The sequence below is a fragment of the Narcine bancroftii genome, chromosome 9, assembly GCF_036971445.1.
Source record: "Narcine bancroftii isolate sNarBan1 chromosome 9, sNarBan1.hap1, whole genome shotgun sequence".
NCBI classification, from domain to species: Eukaryota; Metazoa; Chordata; class Chondrichthyes; order Torpediniformes; family Narcinidae; genus Narcine; species Narcine bancroftii.
Genome location: NC_091477.1, coordinates 117,129,404 through 117,153,919, shown reverse-complemented (window position 1 = coordinate 117,153,919; position 24,516 = coordinate 117,129,404). Strand labels below are relative to the sequence as shown.

The following is a 24,516-nucleotide window of genomic DNA, read 5'->3' as shown; positions in this document are numbered from 1 at the left end:
GGTCTTAAGGAAGACTTTAAAAAGAGAAGAGATAGAGAGGCAGATGTTTGGGTTAGTTATTGTGGAAAGATAGCTAATTACATATTCCCCAGGGGAACTAATTAAATTGGCAATTCTCCAGATGCAGAAATAATGGGTATTGTAGCACCATATTGTAGCATGGTCAGAAAAGGATTTAACTAATCTTCCGTTGTCGTTGCACTTGCCGACACCATGCTTGCCCAGGATTCCTGGCCAGATTTCTGAGTCTTTGCCGACGCGAGCGTTGAAGTCGCCAAGGATGACAACCATGTCAGCTGTAGGGGTGCGTTGAATGAGGTTGCGCAGATCAGTGTAGAACTTGTCCTTTTCTGCTGGTTCCGCCTGGAGGGTTGGAGCATAGACACTGATGAGGGTGATGCGACGCTTGTTTTGAAGGGGGAGTCGCATAGACATGATCCGGTCCGAGTGGCCTGTCGGGAGGTTTTCGAGTTTGGAGGCAATGGAATTCTTGACCATGAAGCCTACACAATGTTGGAAACTTGCAGTCAGACAAAGTGAGAGGAAACTTCCAGGCAAACCTCAAAGCAAAGCTCGAGAATGCAATCCGCCTCACGGACTCGTCCCCTGAAACACTCTGGGATCAGCTGAAGACTGCCATACTGCAATCCACTGAAGAGATACTGGGCTTCTCCTCCAGGAAAAACAAGGACTGGTTTGACGAAAACAACCAGGAAATCCGGGAGTTGCTGGCAAAGAAGCGAGCTGCCCAACAGGCTCACCTTGCAAAGCCGTCCTGGCCAAAGAAGAAACAAGCCTTCTGTCGCGCATGCAGCCATCTTCAGCGCAAACTCCGGGAGATCCAAAATGAGTGGTGGACTAGCCTCGCCAAACGAACCCAGCTCAGCGCTGAAATTGACGACTTCAGGGGTTTTTACGAGGCTCTAAAGGCTATGTAAGGCCCCTCAACCCAAGTCCAAAGCCTGCTGCGCAGCTCAGATGGCAAAGTCCTCCTCAGTGACAAGATCTCCATACTCATCCGATGGTCAGAACACTTCCAATCTCTTTTCAGTGCCAACCGCTCAGTCCAAGAATCCACCCTGCTCCAGCTTCCTCAACAGCCCTTAAGGCTAGAGCTGGATGAGGTCCTCACCCGGGAAGAGACATATAAGGCAAATGAACAACTAAAAAGTGGCAAAGCAGCAGGTATGGATGGAATTCCCCCCAGAGGTCTGGAAGGCTGGCGGCAAAACTCTGCATGCCAAACTGCATGAGTTTTTCAAGTTCTGCTGGGACCAAGGAAAGCTGCCTCAGGACCTTCGTGATGCCATCATCATCACCCTGTACAAAAACAAAGGCGAGAAATCAGACTGCTCAAACTACAGGGGAATCACACTGCTCTCCATTGCAGGCAAAATCTTCGCTAGGATTCTCCTAAATAGAATACCTAGTGTCGCCGAAAATGTTCTCCCAGAATCACAGTATGGCATTCACGCAAACAGAGGAACTACTGACATAGTCTTTTCTCTCAGACAGCTCCAAGAAAAGTGCAGAGAACAAAACAAAGGACTCTACATCACCTTTGTTGACCTCACCAAAGCCTTCGACACCGTGAGTAGGAAAGGGCTTTGGCAAATACTAGAGCGCCTCGGATGCCCCCCAAAGTTCCTCAACATGGTTATCCAACTGCACGAAAACCAACAAGGTCGGGTCAGATACATGGGCCCTTCTCCATTAACAATGGCGTGAAGCAAGGCTGCGTTCTCGCACCAATCCACTTTTCAATCTTCTTCATCATGATGCTGAAACAAGCCATGAAAGGCCTCAACAATGAAGACACTGTTTACATCCGGTACCGCACGGATGGCAGTTTCTTCAATCTGAGGCGCCTGCAAGCTCACACCAAGACACAAGAGCAACTTGTCCGTGAACTACTCTTTGCAGACGATGCCGCTTTAGTTGCCCATTCAGAGCCAGCTCTTCAGCGCTTGACGTCCTGTTTTGCGGAAACTGCAAACTGCCTGGAAGTCAGCCTGAAGAAAACTGAGGTCCTCCATCAGCCAGCTCCCCACCATGACTACCAGCCCCCCCACATCTCCATCGGGCACACAAAACTCAAAACGGTCAACCAGTTTACCTATCTCGGCTGCACCATTTCATCGGATGCAAGGATCGACAATGAGATAGACAACAGACTCGCCAAGGCAAATAGCGCCTTTGGAAGACTACACAAAAGAGTCTGGAAAAACAACCAACAAAAACCTCACAAAGATTAGCGTATACAGAGCTGTTGTCATACCCACACTCCTGTTCGGCTCCAAATCATGGGTCCTCTACCGGCATCACCTACGGCTCCTAGAACGCTTCCACCAGCATTGTCTCCGCTCCATCCTCAACATTCATTGGAGTGACTTCATCACCAACATCGAAGTACTCGAGATGGCAGAGGCCGACAGCATCGAATCCACGCTGCTGAAGATCCAACTGCGCTGGGTAGGTCACATCTCCAGAATGGAGGACCATCGCCTTCCCAAGATCGTGTTATATGGCGAGCTCTCCACTGGCCACCGAGACAGAGGTGCACCAAAGAAGAGGTACAAGGACTGCCTAAAGAAATCTCTTGGTGCCTGCCCCATTGACCACCGCCAGTGGGCTGATCTCGCCTCCCACCATGCATCTTGGCGCCTCACAGTACAGCGGGCAGCAACCTCCTTGGAAGAAGATCGCAGAGCACACCTCACTGACAAAAGACAAAGGAGGAAAAACCCAACACCCAACCCCAACCCACCAATTTTCCCTTGCAACCGTGTCCGCTTGTCCCGCATCGGACTTGTCAGCTACAAACGAGCCTGCAGCTGACGTGGACATTACCCCTCCATAAATCTTCGTCCGCGAAGCCAAGCCAAAGAAAAAGAATGGCGAACAAGAGAAAAGATAAATGTATTTTCATCCACGTGGCAAATTCCTAAGCAGCAGAACCATTTGGGAGGGATGGTAATAGAAAAGAAACAAGTAGAGGACAGGTTGCCTAGAACTGCACATCGCTTGGTTGCTCACCTTTTGATCTATGGCAAGTCAAATACAATGAAGCCTAAAGAAATGAGGTAGGAGTAAAAATCTTTAGCAAGTAGGATCAGACATGGGCCCAGATACAAGTGAAAGGCACTTCATCAATGCTTCTCAAAAATCAGACTCACGACTTTCTGCAAATCATACCATGAATCATTCTAGGTACTGAAACATGCGTGCCAGTCATTTTCAGTGGGTGAGATATGATATGATAAGGTGGAGCTTTTCACTCAGTTTTCTGTGCTATTGAGTCCTTCCGTTATTTACTATTACAACTTAAGATGATCATTTAACTGCTGGTTACCAAGTGTTTTTAGGCATGTATGACTTTATAGGTTGAGGAACTGTTAAACAGAATGTTACCTTTTTTATTCCAAAGCATTGTCACTTTGTCAGCTTTAAAGAAGCTTTTATTTGCCAAGGCAGAAGACGGGCCATCAAAATTTGGATATTGGTACAATCGAACAAATGATGGTGCACCTTTGGATCCAGGTACATAGACGGCAACCTTTTACAAAAAAAAGGTGTTTGTTGTAGTCAATGGTTCTATTTTGAAACTGAGTTTAAAAACATCTGAGGACAAGGGTCTCTGTTTAGATAACGTGCTTCATTTTAGATAGTGCTGTTTTCATCCAAATCATTTGCTTCACAACAAATTTAAAAGCACGCATCGTAAGCAAGCACTTATTGTCACTGAAGATGGAAGCCCTGAAGATGATGCAAAGCTGAGTCACAAAGTCAATCTTTTGTATCAAAAACCTAAACTACAAGCAAAGATGGATAACGTGCAGAATGATAAATATTAACATCACATGAATTTGCAGAAGTAGCCCAATGGAACCAGGTTCAAATGCCCAAATCAAGTAGTATTAAGGCACCTGTTACAATGGCAGGTAAGTGGAACGAGATTGTGACTTTGGGAATGAGATTCTACTCTGCCGAGTTTCAAAACTTGGGCTACTGTCTTCTTTGGTAGCTGTGTTGAATTGGCATCATTAGTGTAGAGGTTAGCATAGCGGTTAGCGCAACGCTATCTCAGTGCCAATGACGCAGGTTCGAATCCGGCACTATCTGTGTTTTGTTAGGTCTGCTTTGTTCATGAATGAGTGAGTCAAACACCAGACTGAGTCGAAATCAAGGTTCTTTGTTCTTTATTGCCGGATTGTAACACTTGCAACTAACAGTGTTAGTTGGAGAAGGCGCATTCTGCCGTTATCAGCAAGTGGTGTTTTTTTTATACCTCAGGATACGTACTTAGTAAATTATCATACCATGACATTGTCCAATGAATAAACTGTTGCTACCCTTCTCTGTTAGCCTGCTGCACATCATTCTTGTTAGTGCAAAGCTTATCTTGAGTGTACAAGGTCACATCTGCATTCTGTTACTCCTTAGTACTGGGTGACTCCTTCTCCGGTCCCATCTCATGATGTTTTTACCTTACAGTTTGTACGTTCTCCCAGTGTCTGTATGGATTTCCTCCCACCCTTCAAAAACATACGGGGGTTGCGGGTTAATTAGGTGTAATTAAATTTAAATAAATTTTCTTGGACTTGTTACTGGACAGAAGTGACAGCCAAGTTTGACTGGAATGCATTCAAGGGTGCTCATGGTTGAGGAGTTCTAAGTATTCCAGCAGTGATGACTGTACATCTCCTTGATAAGCTCTCAGCAAGGTGGGCTCTTGGATGTCTCAACTGTTGACAACCTCCCATGCTGAAGAATCTACATGTCATGATTTGCAGTGAGCTATACTTTCCATCTGCCATTTATTGGTTAGCCCTCTTGTTTGTCAGCTGCTGTAAGTGCCTGCAGAGCCACTTCCTTCCCCTTGAGGCATGGTGGAATTTCCAAATCCAAGAATGCTTTGCACTGGTGGTGGATGAGAGGACTGTCCTGTGGTCTTTCATGACTACATTTGGAGCAGCTTACATGTTAATCATCATTATGCTGTGCTGGGGTAAACCCAAGCTAGACATTTACTTATCCTAAGGTTTGGCAGAGGCCGGGGGGATGGGGGGTTGGAAGAGAAGAGCTATGCTGTCTCACTCTGGATAAGTAGGCCATCGTTTTATACTTTGTCCTTCTAAAACATACACCCACCATGTTGTTCTTTGAACTGGTCATATTTCACCTGTTACATCTTACTCAGGATGGTAATGTCAATGTGAGCGGGCAGATTAATGGGGAGAAAACTGAAAATACCCAGATGCAAAGGGACCTGGGAGTACACAGGTAGTCAGGTAAATAGCCTGAAGGTAAACTTGCATGTTGAATAAGTGGTGAAGAAAGCAAATGCAATGCTGGCGTTCATTTCAAGAGGAATAGAATGCAAGAGCAGGGATGTAATATTGAGGCTTTATAAGGCACTGGAGGGACCTTTCTTAGAATGTTGTGAGCTCCTCATTTAAGAAAGGATGTGCTGATGTTGGAAAGGGTCAGAGGAGGTTCACAAGGATGATTCCGGGAATAAAAGGTTATCATATGAGGAGCATTTTACAGCTCTTGGCCTATATTTGTTGGAATCGAGGAGAATGAGGCAAGGGGGGTGGTGGAAATCTCATAGAAACATTTTGAATGTTGAAAGGCATGGACAGAGTAGATGTAGTAAGGTTGTTTTCCATGGTGGGAGGGTTTAGGACAAGAGGGCACAACTTCAGAATTAAAGGACGTGCTCTTAGAACAGAGATTTGGAAGAATTTCGTTAGCCAGAGGAAGGTAAATCTGTGGAATTTGTTGCCACAAGCAGTTGTGGAAACCAATCATTGAGTGTATTTAAGGAATAGATTGATAGCAAAGGCGTCAAAGGTTATGGGGAGAAAGCTGGGCAGTGGAGCTGAACGGAAAAATGTATCAGCTCATGATTAAATGGCAGGGCAGACTTGATGGGCTGAATAGCCTATTTCTACTCCTATGTCTTATGGTCTTTATGGAATTGACTTTACATTTAACATCAACCCAAGAATAGTCATCAACCAATCTGCCCCTGGTGAAACAGGCCAATGTTAAAGTCCATAATGATTCCCCAGAAAACACGAACCATTTTCCAGATCTTGAGGGCTATCTCTCAACAATAACAAATCTACACGACAAAATTCATCATCAGCTTCCCTCTGTCAGATTTTTTTTTAAATGTTTTGAAGAGCTCAAAAGCATCACTAATCTCATAGCCTACTAAGTATTTGTGAACTCTGCCCGCCTGCATCCTTTTGAGATGTGCACCTTCCAAACCAGGAACCACAAAATGCTGGAGAAATGGCATCAATGCGGACTCCATAAAGTTCCCCAGAATTCATTGCCAGCCAACAACAAGGCCAACAATGCTTCCAGGGCTCAAATTCCACTCCACCAGCTCTGATGGCCAAGCGACATAGTTCACATGCCCAACTCCAGACTTGCAAGGGAAAAAGAACAGCAGACACTGAAACCTTCAGCAACAATGAGAAGCTGGAAGGACTCAAAGGGGTCAGGCATATCCATGGAGAGCAACAGACAGTGAATGTTTTGGATCTGGATCCCATTTCAAAGCTAAATTATACTTTTCCAAATTTTGCCACTGCAAAGGATTCCCAGGTTACCAAAGAAAAAGATCCAAGGATATTCTCCAAGCCTCTTTGATATTCATATTGTCTGATGGGAATCCCTCCCATGAGCACTTAAGATCCAAGAGGAGCATTCTAAAAAGAACCTACAGTCCATTTGTCAGGAGCATATAAACACCCAGAATAAACAACAGAAGGAGTGAAACACCTTTTAAACTTCCAAAATACCTACAGCAATCAAGAACCTCAGGTCTTGCCTGCGACAGTGGGTCCAATAAGCCGTGGAAGAAATTCATTCCTAACCCCAAAGAGCTTGATAAGAAGTGATGGAATTAGGACACAGATCAGTCGAATTACTGAAAGGCCAAACAGGTTTGAGGGACAAAAGGCTTCCTTCGGTCTCCTGTGCTCTTAAAGCATTTGGAAATTCTACATCTAAAGAGAGACCTACACTTAGACTCTTAATTATCTTAATAAACAGATCAATGCTGTGATTCAATTGACTGAAATGCTGAAGGATATTGAGAGGAAGTTTAAACTGGGGGTGAGCCAGATCTTCCTTCTCAACTACAACAGTTCCAATACCATGAACTGATTTCTCCTTATGGCTTATAGAAGAGACAGGCAACACAAATGTTAAGTTGAACTCAATAATTGGTCAAATTTAAAGGCAGCCCAAATCTTAACTTCTGTTGTGCTTATAAATACTATGCAAAACAGACAACACAAAAGCAATTAAATGATAAAACTACCTTGCAGGGCTGAGGTCCTGGTGACAATGCAAAATCTGATACTTTCTGCAAATGGAGTTTGTTCGCTATTTTATCTGGTATGAAGGGATTTGGAAAGTAACGTCAATAAAATTCATCACAAAATACTGGTTTACCAACTTTCTCTCTATAAATACACATTATAAGCAAATATTTCCTAATAGCAAATACATAATTTTTAAAATTCTTTCTAGGAGTTTTACCCAGAAGAAAACAAACATTACTGTTATCAATAAGTGAGTCGCGGGTAATCATAGACTAAGGGAAATTACATTGATCCTTTATACATGGATCCTTGTATTGATGGGCCAAATGGTCTAATTCTGCTCCTATGTCAAATTTTTAATTTTCCAAAGCTTGAGGGCAGCATGGTTAGCAGGTTCGAATCAGGCGTGTCTGTAAGGAGTTTGTTCGTTCTCCCTGTTGTCTGCATGGCTTTCCTTTCTTTTACTCCACTGATGCTACTCAACCTGCTAAGTTCCTCCATCAGATTGAGAAATCTAGATGGCATCTTGGACTCCTTCCTCTAATCTCACAACTAAGTTTACCCAACTCAGAGCAGATCACTGATTGAACCCAACCACTCTTGTGATGTGTCTTATTTAGGAGCCCATAGCATTCAATTCATTTCCCTACGGTGAGGGATATTGTGTTCAATTTCCAACTTTTCATTCATTGTTGAGGATGAAATTACATCGGCTTACTTTAGCAACAGAACTCCCACTTTTAGTGTGAAACCACCCCGACAAATAAAAGTTTTTTTCAAAAACCTGCATGGCATGGTTAGCATAACAATTAGAGCGAAGCTGTTACTGGGAACAGGAATGTGCGTGTAGAATATAATGCAGAAATCAAAAACTGGATGCAATGTGTTCTGAGTTTGTGAGGAAACACAAACAAATGAGGAAACCTAAATGTTGTCGGAGAATTTGAAATGTGTCTATTTCAATGCTAGGGAGTATTAACGATAAAGGAGGTGAACTTAGAGCATGGATCAGTACATTTAACTACGATGTTGTGACCGTTACAGATACTTGGGTGGCAGAAGGACACGAGTGGCAGGTACCGGGATTGAGGTGTATTAAAAGGAATAGGATGGAAGTGGGTTGGAGTAGCATTACTGGTCAAGGATAGTATCACAGCTATAGAAAGGAAGGACGCTACAAAGGAATTGTCTGCTGAGTCAGTGTGGGTGGAAGTCAGAAATAGGAAGACAGCAATCACTGTGCTGGCAGTAGTCTATAGCCCCCCCCCCGCCCCAAACAGATAAACAGGCAGATTTTGGAAAGGGGCAGAAATTACAGGTTTGTTGTGCTGGGAGATTTAAATTTACCTAATATTGACTGGCATTTCCTGACTGCAAGAAGAAAAGATAGGGCTGAATTTGTTAGGTGTGTTCACGGATTCCTGACACAGTATATGGACCAGCTGATGAGAGGAGAGGCCATACTGGATCTAGTACTGGGTAATGAACCTGATTAGGACCTCTCAGAGGGGGAGTATTTTGGTGAGAGTGACCACAATTCCCTGAGCTTTAGCTTAGCTATGGACAAGGATAAAACCAAACAAAATGGGAAAGTATTTAATTGGGGAAGATTGGATGGGAAGCGGCAGGAACTAGCGAGAGTAAATTGGAAACAGATGTTCAAGGGAGAAAGCACAGAACTATGGTGGAGAAAGTTTGGGGAAAACTTGCACTGGGTTCATGATAGGTTTGTCCCACTGGGACAGGGAAAAGATAGTAGGAAAAGGGAAACATGATTGACAAAACGGGAGAGGTAGCTTCTTAAGATGAAGAAGGAGGCACACATTAGATTTAGGAAGCAGGGATCAGGAAGGGTTCATGAAAATTATATCCTAACCAGGAAGGAGCTTAAGAAAGGATTTAGGAGAGCTCGAAGGGGGCACGAGAAGTAAGATTAAGGAGAATCCCAAGGGGTTCTAACAGAAGGATGAAGATAATGAAGGGAGGGCTGCTTTGGGATAAAGTAGGCAAAATGTGCCCGAAGGCAGAGGAAGTCCTAAATTAATACCTTGTTTCAGTATTCACGAGAAAAAAATCCTTGATCAGGGCAAGGTCAGAATAGACAGGCTGATGAGCTGGACAATGTGTAGATTAAGGAGGAGGAAGTGTTGGATCTTCTTAAAAACATTAAAATTAACAAATACAGGGGGCTGGACACCATTTACCCCAGGTTGCTGTGGGAAGGGAGGGAAGAGATGGCTGGGACATTAGCTTTGATCTATGAGGCTTCCTTGGCCACAGGGGGGCGCTGGAGGATTGGAGAAGGCAAATGCGGTCCCCTTGTTTAAAAAAGGTAATAGGGAGAATCCTGGGAATTATAGACCGGTGAGTCTTACGTCAGGGGTGTGCAAACTATTGGAGAGGATTCTTCAGGTTAGAATCTATGAGTATTTGGAGAAGTCCATTCTACTCAAGAATAGTCAGCATTACTTTATGAAGGGAAGGTTGTGCCTCAAAAGCCTAATTGAGTTTTTTGAGGAGTTAACAAAACAAAACAGTAGATGTGGTCTATATGGATTTTATTAAGGCAGTTGACAAGGTCCCCCATGAGAGAATCAGTCAGAAAGTCATGAGGCATGGGATTCAAGGACCCTCGGTTGTTGCATGGATTAAAAATTGGCTTGCAATTAGAAAGCAGAGAGTAGTAGTGGACAGAAAGTATTCTGCCTCGAGCTCAAGATTCTGAGAGGCATAGATAAATAGGACACCCAGTGCCTTTTTCCCAGGGCAGAAAAAGCAAACGCCAGGGGAAATTTCTACAAAGTGAAAGGAGGAAAATTTAGGAGAGACTTTGGGGTTTTTTTTTTGGTTTTTTTTTTAAACACAGAGTTGTGGGTGTCTGGAATGCCTTGCCAGGGATGATGGTGGAGGCTGAAACATTAGGATTTAAGAGACTCTTAAACAGGCACATGGCTGAAAGAAAAGCAGAGGGTTGAGGTAGGAAGTTCTTTTTTTGGTAGGAATTTATAAGTTGGCACATCGAGGGCCAAAGGGCCTGTCCTGTGCTGTAATTTTCTATTTAAGTGCCAGTGAGTGGGGTTTAGATATGGTGCTGTCTATAAGGAGTTTGTACGTTCTCCCTGTGTCTGTGTGGGTTTCCTCCCACCCTTTAAAACATTCAGGGGTTGTAGGTTTATAAAGTATTTGGGTGTCACAGGTTCATAGGCCAGAAGGGCCTGTTACTGTGCTGTATGTCTAAATTTAATTTAAATTAAAACTTGCATTGTATTTACTCTTGTTGCTTCCATTAGAAACAATAGATGCAAATAACCAGGATGTATCAGTATATTTGAAATATGGAAATGTTCTTCAATGTTCATTTATTTGATTTATTGGTAATCTCATTATATGTTTTACTCAAAAAGCCAAACATTATTTATACAAATTGATCTTCAACACATGGCATCTTGTGGAAAAATAAGTAAAAATAATCTTCACTTAATCATCTGGATGAAATTACCTACCAAATGCATTTCCCTCAAAAAACTGCACTTCATTGTTTACATTGCGTGCGCAAATACTTTCATCATCTGACCAACAAGGACACCTAATCTCAAGGGAAAAAAGCAGTTTATTAACATGTGATGCAGCTAATCAAAACAGACGAGTTAAATTTTCAACTTTTTCTGCACATCAATGACTGTTTTTCTGTAATTACAGCCTAGAGTAACAAATCCAAATAACAGAGTTCAAATCTCAACATCACAGCTGTGGAATTTGGATTCCCTTTATAATCTGGAGTTCATTCATAAAGAAAAAGCTGTTCATTAATAATGATAGCAAATCTAGCAAAATTGTTGCTCAAAATCAGACAAGCTTTCAGGGGGGAATTTGCCATACTTAACCTGCCTGGCCTACAATATATACCAATGTGGTTGATTCTTAAATACTCTGAAGCAGAGTCAGCCTCAGAACAAATCTAATCGAGGGGCATTAGGGTAACCCGAGATGGGAGGTCCAACCCTGCTTTTTTTTTTTAATTTTATTTTTCATACTATGAACCATACTGACCAAAATACACACAAACATCTCCCTCTTGAATATACACAGTGTCATTTTCTCCCCCTTTCCCCCCTCCCTTCCCTCCCTCCTTCACCCCCCCTTCCCACCCACTCAACGTTCAACCTATATGATACATTAAACAATGTCATCACACAATGAAAATAAACAAGAAATTTGTGTCATCTACTTTTACACACTGGGTCAGTTCATTTCGTCTTCTTCTCCTTCTGTCATTTTAAGGGGTGGAGGTCCGCGGTAGGACTTCGCTGTTGTGTTCCATGTACGGTTCCCAAACTTGTTCGAATACTGTGATGTTATTTCTTAAATTATATGTTATTTTTTCCAATGGAATACCTTTATTCATTTCTATGTACCATTGCTGTATTCTCAGGCTATCTTCTAATTTCTAGGTTGACATAATACATTTTTTTGCTCCAGCTAAGGCTCTCATAATAAATCTTTTTTTTTCAAGTCTAAGTTCTTTACTTCTTATATTACTTAGAAGAAAGATCTCTGGATTTTTTGGGATGTTGCTTTTTGTGATTTTATTTAATACCCGATTTAGATCTTCCTAAAACTTTTCCACTTTCTCACTTGCCCAAATTGCACGTACTGTTGTTCCCGTTTCCTTCTTACAGCGTAAACATCTGTCTGATACTGTTGGACTCCGACCGCTTTGAAGTGGCCTGGCAAGTTACTCACCAAGGCCAATTAGATGTAGCCAATAAATAGCAACCAGAATTTGCTTCCTGTTGCAGTAAATAATGGAATTATGCAATCTTAAGAAAAATATATACTTAAATCTAGGCAATTACTTTTAACCTAGAAAGATAACATATCAGAACTATGTTTTCACGTTAATAACCAACAATTTAGAATGCAACACATTGTGTTAAAGTGTATCATTTTACAACAGGCAAGCGTCAGCTTTGGCTTAATTGAGTTCCTAGTCCCACTCAGAGCAAAATTCTGGAAGGACCCTTCAACGCAGTACTGACAAAGTACTGTCTACTCTCTCGTGTATGCATGTAAAAGACTGATGGCATTATTTAAGGAAAAAAGAAAATGATATTTATCCTTGAATCAATGACACTAAAATATTATCTGGTTGTTATCAGATTTGTTGCTGTTTCCTGTAGTACGCCTCAAAAAAAGTGTTCTGTTGCCTCTTACAAATGAAAAGCTTTATTTCACCTCTTGAATTTTGTGAAGTTTTGCAGGTGAGAATATGAATGGAAACATACGAGTAGAAATCACACACATCATCGCTTTTGTGAAGCTTCTACTTTAGAGATTCACCAATGTAGTGACTTTGAGAAGACAAACTGTATGAAGTAGATATCAACAAACATCTTTGTTCTCTTTCATACTGTTAAAGCAGTAATCAAGATCATAAAATAAGTGGCCTCGATTTGGATGGAGCACAAAAAAGATTTATTATGAGAGCCTTAGCTGTAGCAAAAAAATGTATTATGTCAACCTGGAAATCAGAAGAGAGCCTGAGAATACAGCAATGGTACATGGAAATGAATAAATGTATTCCATTGGAAAAAATAACATATAATTTAAGAAATAACATCACAGTATTCAAACAAATTTGGGAACCGTACATGAAACATAACAGAGAGGTCCTACCGCGGACCTCCACCCCCTAAAATGACAGAATGAGAAGACGACGAAATGACCTGATCCAGTGTGCAAAAGTAGATGACACAATTTTCTTGTTTATTTTCATTGTCTGATGACATTGTTTAATATGTTGTATATGTTGAACATTGAGTGGGGTGGGAAGGAGGAAGGGAAGGGAGGGGGTAAAAAAAGGGGAGAAAATGACACTGTGTATATTCAAGAGGGAAAGGTTTATGTGTATTTTGGTCAATAAGGTTCATAGTGTGAAAAAAATTTTTAAATTAAAAAAAAAATCATAAGTCATTCAAAAGAAAGGGCACAGGCACTGGTAAATTACAAGATTTGTTGTTATGTGCCACCTCGCTGGTCCCAGTTAATTTAACACTTCTAATACACCTCCATATTTTGGCATACAGTCTCTGAGAAATTTGATAACATAATATGTAACAATTTAATCAGGATTAGGAGGTAAAATGTAACTTTGGATTCACGGTTTTCAAATGTCTCCCGCATTGGTTATCCTGTTATATCATTCTGAATCTTCTGCAGAGTAATTGTTAGGGATCAATATCTACGATTATCAATAGCTACATTAATATTAGAGTATCAGAATGCAAAATAGATGGACTTTGGGCTTTTCTCATCTCATAGTTCTGAAGTCAATAAACACTCAGATCTGAGAGCCAACAAACTGTCGAGATCAGAGGGCCTGAATTATAGGGAGCTGATAGATAGGCTTGGTCTTTATTCCCAAGAGCTGAGGGTTGACTTTATAGATATTTATATAATCATGAGGGGTATAGATAAAGTGAAAGTTAATCATGAGGGGTATAGATAAAGTGAAAGCCTTTTTCCCCAGGGTGGATGATTCTAAAACTAGAGGGCATAGGTTTAAGATATTCCATAGAGACAAGAGGGGTAACTTTATCAGTTGACGGGTGATTTTATCTGAAACAAGCTCCCAAAAGAAATAATAGAAGCAGGCGCAATTTCAGTATTTGAAAGATATTTAAACAGATAATGATCGGAAATGCTTTGAAGGATATGGACCAAACGCAGGCAAGTGAGCCTTGCACAAAATGCCAACTTGGTCAGCTTGGACAAGTTGGGTCAAAGAGCCTGTTCCTTGCTGTAAGACTATGACTCTATTTCAGATGAACTGAGGGCTTTAGAAACATAGAAGATAGGAGCAGGAGTAGGTCATTCGACCTTTCGAGCCTGCTCCGCCATTCAACGAGATCATGGCTGATCTTAAAGTTCAGTACCCCGTCTCCGCCTTCTCTCCGTAACCTTTAATACCCTTATACTGAAGAAATAGATCTAATTCCCTCTTAAATATATTTAATGAACCTGCCTCTACTGCCCTCTGTGACAATGAATTCCACAGATTGGAACTATGTATCTGACCTTTTGCCCAAAACAGTTTGCTCACTATTCACTTGCAATTCCAACTTACAAATCAGGAATCAATTTATTTGTTGGTATTTTACTTAACATACAACTCTGATTTATCTGAAATCAGATCATCCAAAATTCTCAGTTATCCAAAATTCTTTGGACCAGGAAGTGACGTATGTTCGACTCCGAAAAAAATTTCAGATAATTGAGGATTTTAGAAAAATCAGAAATCCTCAGTTATCTGAAGTTTTTTCAGAGCTGAATTGACATCGCAGGTTGAAAACATTTGGTAGTTTGGAAAAACCTCTGAATAGAATTCCAAGTTTTTGGTGTTGAATTTATCTTATTTTGTTCAGTTATTTTTTTTGGTGAGAATTAAACATTATTTTAATGCTTAAAAAGCCTTCCCTTGTTGTTTAAACACTGTTACAAATGATTTGCTGCTACTACTGGGCTGTTTTTAAAAAATGACCAATTGTCCGAAAATATTATTTATCTGAAATAGGCCCGGTTCCAACCATTTTAGATCATCATAGTTGTACTGTGTATACAATATAACTTCTTCAGTTGAGAGTGGGCATGAACTTTACTTGTCACCTTCTCTAATTTGATATTGTTAAAGTGGAATGGAAACTGACAACAATTGATAGTGTTTTAATAAAACACAGTCTGTAAATTTTCTTACGTATAAAAAAACATATTCTTACCAGCCTTGCATTTTTTTCTGATAAAATGACTTGAGACATTGTCCAGATGCAAGATTCCAAATCTGTAGGTTCGGTTCTCCTTGAGGATTATTTTTGGTTGCTAAAGAAAGATATTACAGAATAAGGAACTTCAGTTGACAGAAATTACACACTGATAGATTATTGTGATGTTCTGAGTCAAAACTGTGCAAAATTCACAACATAGAAAATGATCATTTGGCCAGATGGTATTTTTGCTCCATATGTCCCTCTTTCTATCATTGGGAAGAATCTTCCTGGTCCTAGATTTGTATCCAGAGTCTCTGAGCACAGCCCTGCACTTAGCTTTTTGGGATGTGGGATGGTAAACTTTCTGACCCCTGCAAAATGGAATCTGTTTCTGATTAAGCACAGATTCTTGATTCTTCAGAATGCCATTAGTCTTTCACAGTTCCTGGTCATAGAGTTTTGTAGCAGTTTTATTTTGTGACAAGTCCTTTAAAAAAAATTACGTTTCTATAAAATTTTCATTTTTTAATTATTTATTAACATAGAATAAGTATAATACTTTCTACAAATCCATTTCCATACAACCAGTGACCCTTTTCAAGTGAATTATTTTGCCTTTCCAAAGCTAGTCCTCCCCAGCGTACATCTGAGGGCCAGATGTCAATCCAGAGCATCTTAGTCAGGGAGTTACTGCTCTGTCAATGGACTTAATAGGGAAACCAGCATTGAATTAGGCTGTCAATTGCACCAGCGTCCAACCTTTAGGAAGCCTGGGATTAGTTGCTGCATCAATCAATTCCTATGGTTTAGAGTCTGGCTAATATTGCTTTTATTTTGCTGATTGGATTTATTGGCCACCATCTTATATTTGTTGTTGCTACTTGAGGTCCAGCCCCCCCCCACCCCTCCCAAATGGAACAATCTTCCCAAGTACAGTATTAAATTACATAATTAAATTTTAAAGATCTCTCAGCCACAACCTGTCTGAATTTTATTCATATTCAATTAGGATTCGACAGTAACAATTACTAAGAATATAGTTAATAAATGTATTGAAGCCTCTATCCTCAAAGACCCCCACCACCCAGGCCATGCCCTCTTCACGCTGCTACCATTGGGAAAAAGGTACGGGAGCCTAATCAAATTCCTATATAATCAATGAACCAAAAACACTGCCTTACTTTTGTGCACTACTATTTTTATTTATATTAATGTTGTAAGATGGTTATAATATGAACATTTACACGATGATTCTGCCACAAAACACCATATTTCAGGACTTGTTCATGATAATAAATTCTGATTCTGATGTTTTAACCAGAAGTGAAACCAATACAAGTAAATAACATAAGAACTGTTGAAGCACAAACACACAGAAAATCATGTATATAGTTTGACTGTCTACCTTCCATGAATGAGTCACAAGGTGTGAACTCATAGAAATCAATGTTAATGGCTGCTTGACAGCCAAACATAATCAGACTGAAGGATCTGTGACTAGTTTGTCCCTCTCCGATTGGGTCCGTGACTTCCTCCAACCAAGACATACTAGAATTCCAGAACAGTATAAGCTGTTGCGCTGCAAATAGGGACACTCGGAGATCCAGGGCTATGTACTCTGGAGTACACTGAAGCTAGGTGGAGCTACTGCAAAGATTCACAGTTTAAGCCAGCCATTCTCAACCTTTTATTGAGCATGGCTGGTTTAAGACCTTCTTACCATGGCACCTCTTGTTAAAATCCATGAACTGTTTGCTCAATGGTTGTATGTAAATGATAGCCGATGCCACACCAAAGTTAAGTAATGGCACTAACATGGCGTGATGAATATATCAACTTCAAGGCACTGTATTGTATAAACCTGAAGTCTTTGTGAATTAAGTATATTTGGGGAAAAAAATGGCATGAGAGAATGTCAAAATAAAACAAAATTATTTATTTTTTAATTTTCTCCAATACAGAAAGGAAATTATGCCAGCACCCATTCTCTCAATCTGCGCCCTCACGTGAAATGGCTCACTACGTAATTATAGGAGATAAACTGGAGAATATAGGCCTCCTGTAAATGAATTACTCACTAATATAAGGTTGCCAAGTTGCCAAGATTTTTCCCTGAGGAGAGAATTCCAGCAAAGCTGCTTTAGGTAGATCCAAAGAGTGCAATAACTGACTGTCCAAGGTACGCACAATATTTACACTGGAGAAAAGAAAGAGAAGCTATTCAAACATAATCTGATCAAAGCTATTTAGAGAGTGAACAATCAATACAAAATAGCATATGCAAAAAGGTCTGGATAACTAGAGGGGTAGACTTTTACAGTACTTAGACTTTTTCAACATAATTGTGGAAAAGAATAAAAACCGTCAAACTGGGAAAGTGCTTAACTGGGGAAGGGCTAATTATGAAGGGATGAGGCAGGAACTAGCGAGAATAAATTGGAAACAGATGTTTAAGGGTGAAAACACAGATGTAATGTGGAGGAAGTTTAAGGTCCAACTGTGCAAAGTTCAAGATAGGTTTGTCCCAATGGGACATGGAAAGGATGGTAGGAAAAGGGAACCATGGCTGACAAAACAGGTCAGGCAACTAGTCAAGAGGAAGAAGGAAACACATTAGATATAGGAAGCAGGAAACAGGAAAGGCTCATGAAAAGTATATATGGTAGCCAGGAAGGAGCTTACCAAAGGACTCAGAAGAGCCCAAAGGGGGCATGAAAAGGTCCTGCTATGTAGAATTAAGGATGATAAGAAAGAAGATGGCCTGCTAAAGGAGGCAACGTGAGCCTGGAGGCAGAGGTGGTTGGGGAGGTCCTAAATGAATTCTTTGCATCAGTATTCACAAGAGAAAAGGACCTTGATCATGGTGAGGTCGAAACTGAACAGATCTGTGACCTGGACAATATGGAGATTAAGGAAGTGGAAGTGTTGGATCTTAAAATCATTAAGATTAACAAGTTCTGGGGCCAGACGTGATATATGACGCGATATACCCCAGGCTATTGTGGGAAATGAGAGAAGAGGTCGCTGGGGCAGTCGATATGATCTTTGAATTTTCTTTGGTCGCAGGGGAGGTGTCAGAGGATTAAAGAATGGCAAATGTGGTCCCCTTATTTAAAAAAGGTAAATGGGAGAATCCTGGAAATTCTAGACCACCTGAAAGTCTTACGTTAGTGGTGTGCAAACTTATAGAGAGGATTCTTAAGGACAGGATCTATGAGCATTTGGAGAAGTCCAGTCTACTCAAGGATAGTCAACATGACTTTGTGAAGGGAAGGTCATGCCTCAAAAGCCTAATTGAGTTCTTTGTGGAGGTAACAAAATAAATTGATGAGGGTAAGGTGGTAGATGTGGTTTATATGGATTTTAGCAAGGCAACGGACAAGTGTAAAATATTATGTTGTGCTTGTAATTAAAATAGATATGTTTTTGGGAGATAAATTGGGGCTGTTTTTTTTAGTGCAGGTCACATACAAACACTTCAAAACAGATCTCATTTAAAATACTGGAGCTCTGCTCAAGCCAGACAGGGCGCCTTTGCAAAATCTTTGGGGAGTGCCCAAGAGATTGTTGTTTTGAAAAGTAACAGATGAAAGAGATCGGAGGAGTAGTTTGGAGCCACAGGCTGTCTGGAGTGCAGCTTGCTGTTCTAAGAGGGTCATGTGGTTTTGCAAGCAGAGAGGGAAAAACAGGCTTTTCTCTGAGAGAGAGGGGGAGGGGGGAGAGAGATCAGTTCTGCAGTTCTACAGTTCAGCAGCAGCAGCTGGGACTGGAACAGGACAAGCTGACAAGCTTGTGGAAAAACCCCATTTGGAAGATGGGTTGTGAGTTCTTAGTTCAGCCTGGTCAAAGCCCTTGTGGTTCATGCAAGAGGTGAAGACTAGCTGCCTAATGTTTCACTTGAAATAAGAAAAACAAAAAGGAACTCTGTGGTGATCTGAAAGAAAAAGGCCATCATCTGGAAAATCCTGAAGGGGCAAGTTTCTTCAGCAAGACACTGACGAGGCTGATTAAAAGGGATCAGTTTGTATCCAGGAACAACAAATCTCTCTCTGAAAACCAACTAGAACCTTCCTGTGCGGTAAGTATTGACCTGTCAAACACCAAAGCCTGGTGAACTTCATAAATGTTAAATTCTATGCAAAGTATAAGAATTGCCTGCAACCAGTAAACTTGGAGGAATGAGAAGTGAGATTGGACTGTGAATCAAAGAACTTTTCTAAACTTACACACACGCATTACATACTCATGCGCTTAGAATTAGAAGGGGGTTAAGTTAGGTTAGTTAAGTTAATAGTGATAAGATAAAGTTTGATCCTGTTTTCATGTTTAAAGATAATTAAAAGCAACTTTTGTTTAAGTAACCATTTTTCTTGGTGAATATCTATTGCTGCTGGATTTTGGGGTCTTCTGGGCTCATAACACAAGGTCCCCCATGAGAGTCTCACCAGAAAGTCATGAGGCATGGAATAAGTAGCTGTGTACATAAAAAAAAGTTGGCTTGTAGGAAGAAAACAGAGAGTAGTGGTGGAAGGAAAGTATACTGCCTGGAGGTCAGTGACTTGTGGAGTGCTGCAAGGATCTCTTCTGGAACCCCTGCTCTTTGTGATTTTTATAAATGGCCTGGATGAAGAGGCGGAAGGATGGGTCAGTTTGCAGAAGATGTGAAGGTTGGAGGAGTGATGGATGGAGCTGAAGGTTGTCGGTTACAAAGAAGATATAGACAAGATGCCGAGTTGGGCAGAAAAGTGGCAAATGGAGTTCAATCCAAATAAGTGTGAGGTGATGCATTTTGGAAGGATAAACCAGAAGGCTCAGTACAAGGTTAATGGTTGGTTACTTAAGAGTGTGGATGACTAGAGGGACCTTGGGGTTCAAATCCAGACATCCCTCAAGGTTGCCGCGCAGGTTGATTGGAAAGTTAAGAAGTCCTATGGGATGCTGGGATTCATTAATGGGGAATTTAATTCAGGAGTAGAGAGGTCATGTTGCAGCTCTACAAATCTGTGGAAAGACCAGACTTAGGGTATTGTGTTCATTTCTGGTCATCTCATTATAGGAATGATGTGGAAGCTATGGAGTGGGTACAGAGGAGATTTACCAGGATTTTGCTTGGATTGGGAAAAAAGTCTTCTGAGGCAAGGTTAGTAGAGCTGGGACTTTTCTCTTTGGAACGTAGAGGGATGAGTGGAGACTTGATAAAGGTATACAAGATTATGAGAGACATAGATAAGGTGGACAGCACCTATTTCCCAGGGCAGGATCAGCAAAGACCAGAGAACATAACCACAAAGTTAAAGAAGGGAAGTTTAGGGGAGACATCAGGGGTAAGATTCTTTTTTTTTATATAAACAGAGTTGTAGGTGCCTGGAATGGTGGTGGAGGCTGCAACATTGAAAAATAGAGGGTAATGAGGTATGGAGGGTTTAGCACTTTTTTTAAAGAAGGAATATATAGGTCGGCACAACATCAAGGGCCTGTATTGTGCTATATTGTTCTATGTATGTTGAAAAACACATATAATAGTGATACAAGCCTATGCTGTGGTACTTTTCGAGTTATCTGTCTGTCAGTACTCCTCCTCCTAGTTTATTACAATAGATCAACTTAAAACACAGCAGCAAGATAAAATTGCAACAATTTCCCAATTTAAAATTTTGAAGTGACATAATATTCAACAATAATTTGAATATATATTCTAGGGACACGATTCAAAATAGAAAGTTAAATTTGATTGTAAAGGTGGAAAGATTTGTGACTAGAGAATATAGGTTAGAACTGACTTTTCCCCATTGCACCAGGCGAACAACGATCCATCTGTGCTGAAAACAAACCCTTTGCAATTTTTCTTGTCATCTCTGTAAAATAAAGAGGGAAAGGAAAATAATTATTTGAAGGATTCAAACAAAGGCAAACTGAAGTATCCTCCCAGGCTCCAACCTAGCAGAAACAACTTTGCCCAAATACATGCTTTGGTTAGCACAGCACTATTTACAAGGCCAACAACCCTGATTTGAATCTGGTCTATAAGGAGTTTGCATGTTCTCCTAGTCTCTGCATGGGTTTCCTCTGGGTTCTCCAGTTTTTTTTCCAACATTCCAAAGACAAATGGAGTTTGGAGGTTAATTGGTCACACGGTTGTAATGGGGAACCTCAGGCTCATGGGCCAGAAGGGCCTATTACGATGCTATATCTTAAAAGTAAATTGTAGATACAATAAAAATTCAAAATTAAGTGAACTAGACTAGAACTGCTATTTGTATAATCAAGAATGTAAAGTACCAAAACAATAGATCCTTCTCATTTAACTGACTTTCTCAGTGTTAGAAGAGCTTCCTATAATAGCTATACTTTTTTTTAAACTGAGAGGACAGTTTAAAAGTAAATTATGTATGATTATCATCCGATAACTAGGCCCAAAAAAAATGTGCTGAGCAAGTCATCAGCCAATTCCTCCATGCTTGGAGAGGAACCTTCCATTGGCACCAAATCTTGTCTCCACCAGAATGGAATTTGTGGTTTGAAACCATCGCAGCTTGTCAAGCATGGTACTCTGTTACTAGCCAAAGATTTCTACTTCAAAACCAAGGGTTTTTTTTCCATCCAGCTTATATTCAATACATATTCAATAAAAGTTTAACAATAAATATATTAAAAATACCTTGTGAAAGATGTGTTTTCCGTATATGTAGGAGGGCCATTGAGCATATAGATTCCATCAGAGCCTCGAACTATAATACACAATCAAAAAATCCAATGTCTTGAAAAAAATTATTTCTACAACATGTGCATATACCAAATAGTGAAAATGGCACTAATTTTGACTCCAAAGTTAATTGTAGCATTCATTGTATCAGAAGATGATTTATAAACTGAGAATTATAATCAGTAAAGGAGGTGGCTATATCACGAAATTCTGTTAATCCAATTCCATTGCTACTTTCCCCCATTTTTTAATTTATTCAAATAATCTTTGAAGGGGAATTCTGACCCTGTGTATCCACAAGTTCAGGAACTACAATCTAAATCCTAACACTTAAACAAACACAACAGGACTTCCTTTTTCAACAGAATTATTCTCGTATACATTAAAAAAAAACTGCCAAAGGTCTCAGTGGATCAGGTGGTCTTCATGAAGGAAGATGGACAGCAATATTTCGGATCAAAACCCTGCTTCAGGACTGAGAGAGCAAAGACTAGCACCATCATAAAGGAATGTGGGAGAGGTTGGTAGGTGAGTTGGAGGCAAGTGGGGAGGGAGAAGATGGAGCTAACTGGTCGAGGAAGGAGATTGAAGGAACCATATAACGGAATAATGGTGGCGAGATGGGAACGATGCAGCCGTGGAGGCCAGGTCATTGGGTGTATTTAGGACAGAGATTGATAGGTTCTTGATTAACCAGGGCATCAAAGGTTATGGGGAGAAAGCCGGGCAGTGAGGCTGAGAGGGAAAATGATTTAATGGCAGAGTAGACACAGTGGGCTGAATAGCCTATTCCGCTCCTGTTTTATGGGATGGCCGTGTAATTGTGTAAGTAGTGGGCAGGTGGAGAGGATGGGGAAAGGTACTAGGTTAGCAGGGAGCTGGGGAAGTAGGAAAGAAGGGAGAGGACCTAGATGGACGAAGAGAGAGAGAGAAAGGGAGCAAAATTGGAGATTTCAATATTCATACGTTGGGTTGTAGTCTTCCTAAGTAGAATATGAGGCACTCATCTTCAAATTTATGTTTGGTCTCAAAATGATTAGTAACTGAGTGTTAGTACAGAATGCAGGTGCTCAGGAAAGCCACGGCCTTGTTTGTGCTTGGTCTCTTCAATGTAGAAGCCATAAGGAGAGCCTCAAATGCAGTTGGCATTAGAGGAGGCTCATGTGAAATGTGTTTCACCTAGAAGGGCTGAGTAGGTGAGAGAGGTGCAGTAGGGACAGATGTTACACCTTCTTTGCCTGGATGGGGAAGGAAGATCAAACAAGAGAGACATGGAGAGAGCAGTCTCCGTCAAGAGCTGAAAAAAGGTGTGGAAGTGCTGCCACCAATCACATCTTCCGGCAGAAATGTAAAAGAACGGATAGCATGGTTAGTGTCGCTATTAGCTCAATGTTGCTATTGCACCAACAACTAGGGTCAAATCTGGCTCTGTCTGGAAGAAGTTTGAACTTTCTCCCTGCATCCACATGGACGCACAACAGCATGCTGTAGTTTTTCACCCTTTAAATAATATTCAGCTCTTTTATTTTTCTTGCCAAAGTGAATAACCTCGCACTTACTAACATTGTACTCCATCTGCCAGACCTTTGCCCAGTCATCCAGCTTAACTCTATCCCTCTGCAGACTCTCCACATCCTCATTACAATTTGCTCTTCCACTCAATTGCGTGTCATCCGCAAACTTGGCTCCACCACATTTTGTCCCTCCTCCAAGTCATCAATATAAATGATGAACAGTTGTGGGCCTAACACCGACCCCTGTGGCACCCCACTTACCACTCTCTGTCAACCTGAAAAACTCCCATTTATCTCGACTCTCTGCCTCCTGTCAGACAACCAATTTTCAATCCAGGCCAATAGACTTCCTCGGACTCCACTTTCCTGTAACTTACTGAGAAGTGTCACTTGTGCAGCACCTTATCAAAAGCTTTCTGGAAATCCAAATATACCATCAACCTGTTCCCCTTTATCCACCGCACCCATTATATCCTCAAAGAATCCTAACAAGTTTGTCAAACAAGATCTTCCCTTTCTAAAACCACGCTGCGTCTGCCTGATTGAACTCTTACATTCCAAAAGTTTCACCATTTCATCTTCAATGACGGTTTCAAGCATTTTTCCAACTACAGACGTCAAGCTAATTGGCTGATAATTTCCAGTCTCCTGCCTACATCCCTTCTTAAAAAGTGGCGTGACATTTGCTGTCTTCCAGTCAGTTTGTTTGTGCCCTCCTACCTGTATCCACCTATTATCTCAGTGGCAAAGTTAACATTTGCTTTCCTAAAATTAGAAAACAAAAACTGAATGTTTTTTCGACAATCCACAGTAGGTTCCTTGTCATGTATTTGTTGAGTGACTCAAAGTAAATTGGCTCCATATGATAATTAATTTGAGGCACAGATAAATATAATGAAGTTGAAGACAGCTGACAGAAAGCCATCGATTCATTTTAAAAGTTTTTTTTAAATAACATGCAATGCAATATCAAGTTTTCCAATATACAATATTGAACATAATGAAATGTGCAATTATATTTAGAAGGATATATTTTATGTATTTGAAAGCCTTCGGAGTTTCGCAGATAAAGTCTAGAAATTCACCTTCGGTTACTGCCTTTTACTTTCTATGGATGCTACTTTACCTGCTGAGTTTTATCAGTACCTGCTTACTGCACTAGACCCAAGAAACTGCAGATTTTTTTATTA

General features: G+C 40.7%; 1 protein-coding gene across 3 annotated transcripts in view; it reads right to left on the bottom strand.

The window, feature by feature from the left end:
* Positions 1-21,838, bottom strand: part of eif2a (eukaryotic translation initiation factor 2A) — a 31,622-nt gene extending 9,784 nt beyond the window's left edge. For 2 of the 3 annotated variants that reach the window (XM_069897435.1, XM_069897436.1), the window contains exons 1-7: positions 21,768-21,838; positions 20,890-20,964; positions 17,188-17,306; positions 15,122-15,221; positions 10,850-10,932; positions 7,343-7,416; positions 3,412-3,556 (exon numbers count right to left, since the gene is read on the bottom strand). In XM_069897435.1, the coding sequence (XP_069753536.1) occupies positions 3,412-3,556; positions 7,343-7,416; positions 10,850-10,932; positions 15,122-15,221; positions 17,188-17,306; positions 20,890-20,964; positions 21,768-21,814 (643 nt within the window). In that variant the 5' untranslated portion in view covers positions 21,815-21,838. Of the gene's footprint in view, positions 1-3,411; positions 3,557-7,342; positions 7,417-10,849; positions 10,933-15,121; positions 15,222-17,187; positions 17,307-20,889; positions 20,965-21,767 lie in introns of those variants that run through there. The other variant, XM_069897437.1, reaches the window with a different exon arrangement.
* Positions 21,839-24,516: the final 2,678 nt, after the last annotated feature.